Consider the following 12438-nt stretch of genomic DNA (forward strand, 5'->3'; position numbering starts at 1 on the left):
ATTCAATTCATGTCAATTCATAATATAGGAAATTAATTAAGATAACAATCAAAATTGTCATCACAAAATAGCTATCCATCGTGGGAAAGAAAATTCGATGTATGGAGAATAGGGTTAGGATTTACCAAATGCCATGATGCACAAAAATTAGTTAAGAACTAATACAACACACCAATGTCTAGAACAAAAAAAATACTGAAAAGTTAGTTACTTACATCAGACATCCAAAGAAAAAGAAGATTATGATTCTGAAAAGAGGAAATAATTAAGAAAGGGAGATCAGGGAGAAGGATTTAAGCTTGAATTCCAAATAGAGTTTGGTTTCATTTTTTTTTTACTTAACGTAGTCTAGGTTTGTTCCGGGGGTTAAATTTTTGGTGCAGTTGAAGTGAATATCGATAGTTAGTTTCAATATAAACAATACATGTGTATCTCAATTCTCAAATTGTTATAAGACCGTCAAGAGTTACCTTTTGCACACCAAGTTAAAACGAAAAAAGTAAATAAAATCTGCACATATTTTCCACTTATTTAAGGAATTTTCCCCCCACACTAAATCAAAAATACATCTCCACGGGGTGGAGAGAATCCCCGCGCACACCAAATAAAAAATGCATCGTCACAGGATGGGCCGAAGCCCCGTGTACACCAAAATAAAAAATGCATCGTTACAGGGCGTGGTGAAGCCCCGCGCACACCAAATTAAAAATATATCGCCACGGGGCGGGGCGAATCCTCGCGCACACCAAGTTAAAAGAAAAAAATGGCCGGTGCGTAGCACGGACATTTTATTATTATAATCACAAGTGTTATAATTACCATCCGAAGTAGACATTTGAAAGTGAAATTTTGCCATTTCACTGGAAATAGATTTAATCCGGGGGTTAAATTTTTGGTGCAGCTGAAGTGAATATCGATAGTTAGTTTCAATATAAACAATACATGTGTATCTCAATTCTCAAATTGTTATAAGACCGTCAAGAGTTATCTTTTCTTTTTTTCCTTCTAAGAAGTTTCATTCTATTTGTACGACATCGTTGAATTATATGTTTCTCCATAGTTTTTTTTTTCCCGGCACATTTGTTCCTGAGTAATACAATAAGAGTTAGATTTACTGCAACATATTCAAACTAAAAATATCAAGGACTCATCGATTATGTATACATTGGAATGAAAAACTATTCTGATTTTTTTTATTAGTTTGCACTTTACTAATGATCTTTTTATTGTATACTGATGATTAAAAACAAAACAATTCGTTTACTACTCGTATTCTGAATGTAAGCCTTTGTCTCAGTTCCAATATCAAGCAATGGAAAAGATACAAACCTTTTGTGAAGGCACTGTTGCGAATGAATCTTTTTGCTTCACCCTTTCTCTTTAGTTTATCTCGATCTCTAATCTTCTTTGTGATTGGTTGCTATGTTTGAATTCTTTGCCATTGTTTCTGTTTCTGATCGCAGTTGTGATATGTAATACTTGATGATGTTGTGTTAGAGCCTTTATACACATTATTTGATTTCCATTTTCACCTAGATTTAGTTTCTTAATATAGTCACGTTTTTGAGACACCTTATAGGAATTCCAAATTTACATGGTTTTAGAGCTTCTCCAATGGAATGTAAGTGAAGATAAATGTCTAGGTTCACATAGGATAGACACTCATTTTCCCTAAAAATCTTCTCCAACCCAACTTTTTAAATCAATGTGAAGATGACATGACTTATTTTTTGTTAGACATTTTCAAGGTGAATGTCAAGTTTTAGACATTCACCTTGACAATGTCAAGATATCCTAGTAAGATTTTGCTTCCTAAAATTAATTTCCATATATTAAATAACCCTCTTTAGATATAATAAAATCTAAAATTTACTAAAAATAAAAAATGCATTTAATTCATAAAAAATCACCACCAACACCACTGGAGATCAAATGTTTTTCGCCCTAAATTAAAGGAAAAATCAGAATGAGGATGTCTTGTTTGGGTTTCCATCTAGGAAACACACACAACCACCATTGGAGAAGCTCTTAATTCCAAACTGAATTTCGTTTTCTTTTCCTTTTCTTTTTCCTATTTTTTTGAACGTTGCCAAGTGTCATCACCAGAAGGCTCGTTTCACAAAACTAAAAAAGAGCCTATTTCGATCAATAGGAAGTCAGGGTTTCCTCACCGTTCAAGGTGAGAGTTTTCTTTTGTCTAGGCTTTTAAGTCTTTAGATACGTGAAAGGGTAAACATGTCCAATCGGGGGCCAAAGATAAAAATTTATAATTTGGGGGACGTAGTATGAATGAATGGGTTTTTGGATGGGGCGCAGTCAAAAATAGCCTTTTTTTTATTTTATTATTATCGAAGCATCTTTAACCAGGTTGGATTACAACCTCCGGCCGTCAAACTAGGTTATTTTTTTCGGTTCATATAGAAGAGAAAAGAGGGAGAAGAAGAATTGGCGGTGCTAGTGTCCAGGGTTCATACGGAGGGAGATAATTTTGAATTCTGCTAGTTCCATAATCGTTTGCAACGACAAGAGTGGAGTTTCGGTTCACTCGTTGGTTTTCTCTTTCACATCCTTTCAAACAGTAAGGCGGTGGTGGGTTTACATAAATTAGGTATGTCCTGTCAATCTAATTTTGAGGTGGTTCTTATTCAGTAACCGTCAATTTTATAGCTATTCTCGTTCAAACTTGGTGTTTATTTCTTCAATTGCTGCAGATATGTCGGCAAAATTCTCACCAACTTTACAAATCAGTGATCTCAATGATTACATCGCCCCATCACAAGCTTGCATAGTCTCTCTAAAGGGGACTACTACGGCTAAGAAGCAGGAGACAGCCCAGGTGGTGGTGACTGTAGTTTCAATAAGAACTTTATTGATTTCTAGTTGTTATATCAAATGATTTTTGACTAATTATTGTTTTTGCTTTTACAGAACCAAGTGGTGATTTCACCTTCTGTCAAACAATTGAACACAGAACCAGTTAAAATTTCATTGAAGGACTGCTTGGCGTGCAGGTGCGGTGTCTATTTTATCTGTATTGACTGTTTTTTTTCTTTTTCAGTAAAAGATGATATCATTTGTGTGTAATCAGTAACATTTGAATTGGTATGAAGTAAAGCAAATAGGCTAAGCCTTGATCCTTTGTTTTTTGTTGTCCAAGCTGTCTTCGCTCGGAAGTTTGGCAAAGTACTCTTACCTATCTTTTGCTGTTACATGGATGGCCTATTTGTCTCTATAGTTATTCTTCTTTGCGATGGTTTGTCCGGGCTAAATCACAACATGTTACTCAAGCCTCGTGGTTGAGAATGCTAGATACCTTATAGATAAACTGTGTGGCAAGAAGTTGTCTTTGCTAGCTTTGTGTATGACAATCTTAATTAGGTACCACAATCTTACAACATCTCATGAGTTACAGGAGCTCGTGAAGGTTGTAGGATAGCCAGGTGCAAACCGCAGTTGTATATAAACAATGCAAAAAAAAATTGCTCTGGTGGATTTTTGGAACTATTGTGAATACTCTGCAGATGTAAATTCACTGTAGAAACACATCTATGAGATTACAACCAAGTGTTTTTAAACCTCTAGACATAAATCCTGGCTTTCATGCTTTATATGACACTCTCTGGAACCTTACTGAATAGAGGATGCACTTCTTACTGGTAGAGTCGGGAGTGTTTGGTGGTTTTCTGTCATTTTCAAAGCTGATTTCACACCAGCAATTTTTAAAACCTCCAACGTGGAGTAGTGGAACAATGTGCACCATGGGCATGGGTACACAATGTACACTCGCGTTGGAGTGATAGGAAATAGCTAGTTACTTACTTACAGTAATCTCGAAACAAAGAAAAATATAGAAAGATAATCTTATTATGTTTACCTAGGAGAGGGTGGTTCCACGGAGAAAGAGTTGTGTTTATGTCTCCTTTAGTTACAATTAGCTCGTTAATTGCTAGACTTTGGTCGTAAAGAAGGAACATTTTTATTTTTGAAAGACATGGTGGAAGGTTGTTTGTTCTTGTAGCTAGCTATCAGCCATTCTATGGTGAATGAGAATGTTGCACCAGTCTAAGTAGGTTATATCTGAATTCATCTGCCCAACTGGTGAAGCTTTAAGCAGAGTGACAGATGCTAGTAGAGAAACAATACTTAACCCTTAAACTGCTAGCTTACTTTACAAAGTCTAGGCAAACAATCCGTATACTCAATCGATTTGAACAAGTACCTAAGGACAAGCAGGACGAAGACGGTTGCATTTATCTTGTTTGCTATGTTGCTCATTCATCACACTTTCATTGTACCTAGGCTCAGTAAATTATTTTAAAGGTTGACATACTAGTCTGTTTGTTTCTTCTCGTGACTCTCTGTGTGTGTACTGAATGTGTATTGAATTTTTGATGTCAGTGTTTTGAGAAAGATATAACTGTTACATTACTTATCCACTTATCCAAAGAGCATTTCGATAGTTATCTGAGTGATTACTGATATAATCATACAGTATATTGTAAATATGATAGCCACCTTCAACCTTTGAGTGTAATTTTTAGGGACAATAAGCTTATGGGTTTCTTACTAATGAACTCAAGGGTGCTTTTCTAAGTAGTTGTTCTGGTCAGGGTGTATGTGGATTTCTGGACTAGTGCTAAATAGCTTTTTCATTGCACCTGGGCTTTCTTGAAATTGTAACTCTGGGTTTCTGTATTGTAAGAAAAGGCTAAAGGTTACGAAATTGTGGGCTTTTCTGCAATCTAGATTAGGTAAAGGAAATTATCAGGATGGGTGTATGTAATTCGAGATTTGTAGGATGTTTAGCTTTAAAATTAGTACTATCAACTATATGAAACTTCGATGCACAAGGAAAGAGTTTAAGTTGATTGTGGAAGAGTGTGGAATATAAAGCAATCTGTTTTGGTGTCTTTTTGTTTTTAGGTGGTGGTTACACAATAGAGTCTTGCACTTTCTTTTTGTTTTTAGTTTATCTTCCTCTTTGTTGTTAACTTGGAACTAATTTTTTCTTTTCTTTTTGCTTTTTTGCTCTTTCTGTTTTTTTGTTTGTTTAGATGGGAAAGCCGTAAACTTACAAGTATTGATGTCTATAAAAAATGAAATAACAAGTCGTGAATGAATCAAAATATGATTAGTTTCATGAGCATTTTTGTGATGACACTACTTAGCGGTTAAAGTTATTGGGGTGAAACCTGTCAAACTTGTTATAATACCTTCTTTCCTACCTTTTGTTTCTTCATGTTTCTAGAATCGCTTATTTTTCTTCATGTTAAAGGTTGAAATCTAGAATCGCTTAAAAGATGAATATCTATACTTTTTTCTCAGTTCTTGCTTTACAAGAAATGATATCATCAAGCATGAGTACTTTACAAGCAGAATGAAGTGTGAGAGCTTATTTGCTTATTGTTTGAACCTTGATGTGTATTCTGTGGGTTACCCTCTGCCAAGAAACAAGTTGTGTATCTTAATTATCAAATTTATCATGCATGAGTCCTCTTTTGCCTCTAATGAGTTTTTGTTAACAAAATGCGGTTTTAAGTATTTTCTGTTTCGTTGGCTTCTGATATTTTTGTTTTGGAAGTGCTTTTTTTTTGGTTTGTCTTCTTCTAAGTGATTACTATTTTATATACATGCAGTGGTTGCATTACTTCTGCAGAAACCGTTATGCTTGAGAAGCAAAGCTTGGAAGAGTTCCTTACTAATATCAAAGATGGAAAGGATGTTATTGTGTCTCTCTCTCCGCAGTCTAGGGCTTCATTGGCTACACACTTTGGCCTTTCTCCATCTCAGGTAATTTCAATGTTGCCTGTTTCATGTTATCTGAAGATGAGCCATCTATAGTATATGTTTCTACCTATTGTTATTCCTAGAAGTTGAATCAGATTAAAAATAAAGAAGGGGATAAAAAATTTCATGAACACCTGATGAGTTTATAACAGTATATAGGAAACAAATAATGTAATTCATAAAAAATCCCTAGTGATCTCTGGAAATTATCTTTAGAGATGCTGATTTTCCAAAATCTGGAATGCTAAATTGGAGACAGCTCTTGATTTGACCATGTCAAGCAGCAAATGCTAAAATCTATGTCATTAGTATATATCTAGTTCAGCTGGGATTACATTAGTTCTTATCTTCTGAATATGGCCAAAGTTACGAAACAGGTAAGGCGTAAAGATGATTAAGTTATCTTATTTAATTGATATCGAGTTGTTAACAAATCAGCTATCGGTTCAAAGATGAATTGAATTTCTTGAATGTGATCTTTCAGTCCGTAATTTTAGTGATTACCAGTTGGATTTGCTTTACTTTACGTACCTTCTATTTTAGGCTTCCATTTTCTGAAACTATGTGTAATTTCTGCATATAGTTTCATAGGACTCTTTCCTAGTTTCCCATTGTTCAAGCAGTTTTTTCCATCATTAACATGATTGGTAGTTTCCTTTTAGCACATGAAGAAAAAGTTTCTGATACACATTGTTTTCAAACTTTCAGGTGTTCGGAAAACTCACAACCTTTTTGAAGTCCTTGGGAGTGAAGGCTGTATTTGATACCAGCTGTAGTCGAGATTTATCACTCATTGAGTCGTGTAATGAATTTGTTGCTCGATATAAGCAAAAACAATCATTGCCAATGATTTCATCAGCATGTCCAGGTATGTGGTACCCTTCTTATTGAGCGCCCCTCCATGGATGTCAAGGGTTGTGATAGAGCTGGTTTTGGGTGACATGATATTCTACCATGTCAGATAGTGGTCTGATTTAGCTCAGGGTTCTACAGGGCTCTGATTTAGCAACTGACATGATATTCTACCATGTTGTTAGATAATTAAATGATATTATACAAGGCTAAGTGATGTCAGTAAACTGTTAATGAGGTTTCACATTTCTCTGTTGTAGTTTTTACTTCTGATGGAGTTATTGAATTGGCTGATTATAGAGCATGATCATCCCTTGGTTGGCATGGGTTAGGTTGTTAAATGAGAATGCAGCAATAACAAAATAAAAATAAATTAATACTGATTACTAGCTTTCACGTGTTTAGTATTTTTGTACGACCATCAAGAAATAGTTAGACTTGTACTTGCTAAAAGTCTCGAGTCATTTCAGCCATTGAGAAAATTCCTTATCAACTGCAGCTATTGTCACTTGTCAGCAATACCTATATCTTGGGACTGGAATAAGTTGTTAATCATCATTTTATTGTCCTGCATGGTTCTCAAGTTATAGTTGTTCACCTGCTGCCTGAATTCATGATTTTCTGTTTATATTTTTTCGGTGGATTCAGGTTGGATCTGCTATTCAGAGAAAACTCTAGGATCTTATATTCTACCTTACATCTCGTCTGTGAAGAGTCCCCAACAAACAATGGGAGCCACAATCAAGAATCATATTTGTCAAAGAATGGGTTTCCGGTGAGTTCTTTTCAACTTTATTTCACTGCATATCATGAACATTTATTGCTGGGACTGTGAGTTCAATGTTTTTAAGCCGAATGTTCAGTTCTGTTGGTAAGAAATTTAGTTTTGTACTCAAAAGGAAAAGACCTATAGGCATCTGGAAGTCATTATAATCAGAACATATGTATGAATTGCATGATATCTTACTTGTGAAGATATCATCTAAACAAAGAGAAAGGGAAATGAAAAGTTAGGTAGTGGTCTGATTTAGCAGCTTTAGCCAAGTGATGGCTGTGAACTTCTTAATGAGGGAAATTAAAAGTTAGGTAGTGGTCTGATTTACTTGTTAATGAGGTGTACCAGAATTATTTTAACTGGCAATATAGCGCAGCTATCAATGAACTTCATACAAAACTTTAATGAGAACTCAATGGTTTCAAAATAGTTTCATCTTCATTCCTTGTTTCTTTTTTCTTTTTTCTGTAATGGGTATTTGTAATAACTATATTATATTTAAGATGGTGTTAAACTAAATAGTGCATTGATAGTGCTCCTAATAGTCATAACAACTTCGGTAAATATCCTATTTGTCGGCTTGTAGATACTTACTTCTCTTTTTCGATATGCTATTCTGCTGCTAGATGTGACCTTTGTGTTCTTAGGAAGATCAACCTAACCATATGTTGGGTTTAGGCATTTTCCGTTTGTGGCTCTCGAATTGATCATCTACTTATTGTCATATGCTATTTATGAAGATCAACCTAATTATATTATTGTTATTTGGTTCATGTGTTGTTGTTTTTAAGCATCGTATCATTAACTCTATCTGTTGTCAAGTATTTTATTGGATACGATTTAAGATATGAGGTCCATCCAAATTTCCCACTCCTTCCAATGCATCTTCTGGTTTATCCTTCAATGTTTTGACTGAGATTATTTGTAGGCCAGAGAATGTCTACCATGTGACAATTATGATGTGCTATGATAAGAAGCTCGAAGCTTCAAGGGATGATTTTTTGTTTCCGTTGGATTCAAATGGAGAAACCAGGAATGAGGCCGAGAACCCAATGGTTGCAGAGGTAGATTCGGTCTTGACATCTGGAGAGGTCTTGGAACTGATACAGGTATGCGTGGTGACAGTTGTCTGTGATAGCAATGTATCATCAATTTTCTTTTCACTTACTTGATATTTAACTAGTATCGTAATTATTATTGTTGTATTATTTTGGACTGGGAAGAAGTCGGTGGTGTTTAAATTTGTGCCAAGATTTGAAGATTTTTAAGCTTTGTTTTTTGTTGTATTCCTGCAGCGTAACTCAGTAGATTTTAAAGCCTTGGCAGATTCACCGTTGGATAGACTGTAAGTCCCTCGTGTCTTTAAGATTCTCACTTGTTATTGTATATAATTATATGAAGTATATCTGTTGTCCATCTTTTAACACATGGAAGTGCTTGCAGGCTAACAAATGTTGACGAGCATGGACGTCTGTATGGTGTCAGTGGAGGCTCTGGAGGCTACGCAGATACTATTTACCGGCATGCTGCTAAAGTACTTACTGGAAAAGAAATTGAAGGACCTCTTCATTTTGAACCAAAACGGAAGAATTCAGATTTCTGCGAATTAAATCTGGATGTGGAAGTAAGTGGTTAACTTTGGGTCTGTTGTCATAATAATCTAACGATACCATGTACAGGCCGTCAAATACCTAGGGGGCATGCAATGTTATAAAGCAAGATTCAGTTAAATAGTGTCTGTCTAAGTCCACCTGATGGAAATGGATAATGAACTTCCTTGTTGTCTTGTTTCATGACATGCATATATTACCAACCCCTCAGATGATTATGGATCTCTGCTTTATTTTATTTGATGATCGCTATCAGTAATATCTTAGAAATGTTTTTTGTTGGAATTCAAACAATGAAGTTGTACACCCAAACTTTGCCTCCATGTTTTATTATACTCATAGTCTGCGGATTTTATACCTTCATTAACTCTGTTGATTCATGTTTAATTACCAAATAGGAATATATAATTACCGCTGCTTAAATTATACTAGTATCTAATTCTTAAGCTCCTCATTTTTATATAGGTGGAGGGGGAGAAAATAGTTCTGAAGTTTGCCCTTTGTTATGGTTTTCGGAACCTGCAGAATGTTGTCAGGCAGATTAAAATGGGTAAATGTGATTATCATTATTTGGAGATCATGGCCTGTCCATCAGGTAATGTGCTTGATGAGAAGTAATTTAACATACTGCAAATTTACCAGTCTAATGTTTTGAGTGAATCAGAAACTGGGTTTGGATGTAAATTTGTATTGTTCATTGACAGGTTGTTTGAACGGTGGAGGTCAGATCAAACCAAAAGAAGGGCAGTCAGGGAAGGAATTAATTCAAGCACTCGAAAGTGCTTATATGGAAAATGTAAGCCACTCATCTTTTTGGGGATATGAGGTTTACTAAACTGTTTTGGTATTTGGAAGCTGTCATCATTTCATTCATTATTCCTTCTTACCTTGAGCGGTTTGAACCACGTATTTAAAATCATTGCCTGGAAATGAAATATTATCTCTTGTTTTTTCTGCCTTGTCAAATGAATTAAAAAAAAATCATCTCCCCTCTTTTTTTAAATCTATTTTAATGTGTACTGGTTTTGTTTATTGACGATATCTATTAAGCAGGTTTGCGGGGTCAGTGTGTTGAATGATTTATGAGTATGAGTTGTTACGTTTGGAGTCACTTGTCATTCCCTTATTGCTTGTTAACATCTCTGTTCTTGATTTCATCGTTTTGCCCAAGGTCTTCCATTTCATGCTAATATTATACTGTTGATCGTAGGTGGATAAGAAGCAGGACTCTTGTTCTTTTATAATTATTTTGTCTCTCTGCTTTCCGTGCGCTTAATAATATTTGTATGTTTCATACAGGTGGTGGTAACTAGCCCTTTTGAGAATCTGTTAGTTAAGCGGTTATATGATGAATGGCTTGAGCAACCTGGTTCAGAGAAAGCTAAGAAGCACATGCACACCCAGTATCATCCCATGGTTAAAAATATTACCTCTCAACTCCATAACTGGTGAGCTGGACGAAACATTAACTTGTTGGAGTTTATTTTTGCTTTATTAAAGCCGGAGTCATCGTCCCTTCACTACTGCAACTACCACATACCACGAACGAGTTGAGTGTTCAAAGACTTTCTCGTCCTGGGTAGATTACATTTAGAGGTAAAACGGATCATCTTTCTGTCAGTGTCATTACTTTTGGGTGAGAAAGAAACTAGTATAAATTATTTATAGAGTATATGGAATATATATGTATGCAAGCCGTGTGGTGTGGTGGAAAGAGTTCCAGAATCTGAAGCCAGAGTTTGGATGGTGTTCTTCTGGTTTCTTCAGCTGTTCAAACTAAAAGGGATAAACATATGAAACGAGTCTGGTACAAGTGGTTGCGGCGGTGTGTTCATCCCAACTGTTCTGCCATGTGCTGGAAGATCGTAAGAGTTGCCGTGGCAACTGAGGTTAGAGCCAAGGTGTTCTTCTTTGCAATGACGAGGAATCCATTGGGGATGAGCTTTACCTATCGAGGTCTAGCTTCGGTTCTGTAGAATCTTTTCTAATAGTAAAGTTACTTGTTATGACTTATGAGTGTCCAAGCTTCGAGTATTTTTTGTTCATCTAGAGACTGATTCTGTACATATATACTATCCAAAACAATTTTTATATTCGAAATTTTGAATCGCTTTAATATAAAAGTTAAACGGTTTTGCCTGTAGCGATGCTGTTGAATGCGAGGTTGTTCTCGACTAAAGAAACACCATTCCACGTAACAATGACCTGGTTCATAAGGTGCCTTGAACTTTTAAGATTTTCGTTATTGCTGCACTGAGCTATTACAGCAACATGGACATTTTTTTGTAAGTTTAAAATTCTTACCTTCTGTTGCCTTAGTGAAGACCGGGACAAGTTGCATTTTTATTTTCCCTCTGCTTAAAAACACCTCATTCGAACCGATGTTCTCGAATCTCGACAGGAACCTTTATCAAGTGGAGTCAGTTGCACCTGCCTACCAATGGGCTTTGCAAAAGCATGCAAAACTATTTTCATACAAGCCCATTTAGATTTGGTGTTAATCTCTTTGCTCTGTACAAGTTGTTTTTTTTTTAGCATCCCTTTTACATTAGAATCCTAGCTTCGCCACTAGTTCTTCAAGTCTTTGAATTAACATGCTGAACCTTTAGCTACAAATGACTATGTCTTGTGTGAATCTACGAAAGATAATTCCTTGTATGCCCCCACCATATTGATAAGATCCCTAATGTCCACGTAAGTAATTAATTAGTGGAAGGAGCACTAATGGCTGGTATTAAGGTTCTAACAAGATGGAAATGACATCTTAACTAAAGCTTATTTCAATTCTCTAGCCATCATCTCGTTGTAAATCAAGAAAGACGACATCTTGGACTGATCTCTAGTTCTGAACTTGGACAGTCAGCAACATGGGGTGGTGGCGCAGTTGGCTAGCGCGTAGGTCTCATAGCTATATCGAGTGATCCTGAGGTCGAGAGTTCGAGCCTCTCTCACCCCATCAATTTTTATTTTTATGTAAAACGTAGAGACGTGAACCAGTTAGTTTGCTTCAATGGCCCAGCGCCCTCGGCCAACAGTCCTATGACTCCTATCCAAGATGACAAACATGTCACGGATGCAGTACCAAAATGGGCGTGCTAGCTTGACTTTGATTATATTGTTTGTTTGCTACCACATGATAAAGAATTTGGTATGTGAGAGGAATAATAATGCATCTACACACACTTTATAAAACAAGCAGCGGGGGGGCCAATTCTACTCATTTTTTCTTCTTTTGATGGTTTTTTAGAATAATCGACATGACCGGCTCTTCAATCTATTCCCTCCCTTTCCTTTTCGAGCTGGTTCAATAAATGGCCCACTAATGTATTATGTATCTAGCTAAAGAGGGACATAGTAACTTCGGAGGTTTATTCATGTCTTATATCAACTCTAAAGTTGCAAAAAACTAACTGT

The 12438-nt window shown here is 35.9% G+C and overlaps 1 protein-coding gene and 1 non-coding gene across 3 annotated transcripts; both read left to right on the forward strand.

Moving 5' to 3' along the window:
• Window positions 1-2370: 2370 nt before the first annotated feature.
• LOC113283903 (protein NAR1-like) lies at window positions 2371-11167 on the forward strand. Of its 2 annotated transcripts, none has more exons than XM_026533290.1 (12): window positions 2371-2608; window positions 2712-2839; window positions 2929-3011; window positions 5637-5790; window positions 6496-6655; window positions 7288-7414; window positions 8343-8523; window positions 8710-8759; window positions 8858-9038; window positions 9490-9619; window positions 9729-9820; window positions 10324-11167. In XM_026533290.1, the coding sequence occupies exons 2-12, from the start codon at window positions 2714-2716 to the stop codon at window positions 10474-10476; spliced, it is 1437 nt and encodes a 478-aa protein (XP_026389075.1). In that variant the 5' UTR covers window positions 2371-2608; window positions 2712-2713; the 3' UTR covers window positions 10477-11167. The 2 variants fall into 2 exon arrangements, with proteins under 2 accessions (XP_026389075.1, XP_026389076.1); XM_026533291.1 differs by having other exon boundaries at window positions 2372-2608; window positions 2712-2836.
• Window positions 11168-11893: 726 nt separating this feature from the next.
• Window positions 11894-11980, forward strand: TRNAM-CAU. Its single transcript is given in 2 exon segments — window positions 11894-11931; window positions 11945-11980. It is a non-coding gene; the product is annotated as a tRNA-Met (tRNA).
• The last annotated feature ends 458 nt before the right edge of the window (window positions 11981-12438 follow it).

This window comes from Papaver somniferum, chromosome 5, assembly GCF_003573695.1.
Source record: "Papaver somniferum cultivar HN1 chromosome 5, ASM357369v1, whole genome shotgun sequence".
Taxonomy (NCBI): domain Eukaryota; kingdom Viridiplantae; phylum Streptophyta; class Magnoliopsida; order Ranunculales; family Papaveraceae; genus Papaver; species Papaver somniferum.

Coding starts and splice junctions, on each gene's coding strand:
- LOC113283903 (XM_026533290.1), top strand. CDS start 2,714: ATGTCGGCAAAATTCTCACCAACTTTACAAATCAGTGATCTCAATGAT. Junction 5,791..6,495: donor TTGGCCTTTCTCCATCTCAG/GTAATTTCAATG, acceptor TCAAACTTTCAG/GTGTTCGGAAAACTCACAAC. Junction 9,821..10,323: donor AAAGTGCTTATATGGAAAAT/GTAAGCCACTCA, acceptor TGTTTCATACAG/GTGGTGGTAACTAGCCCTTT.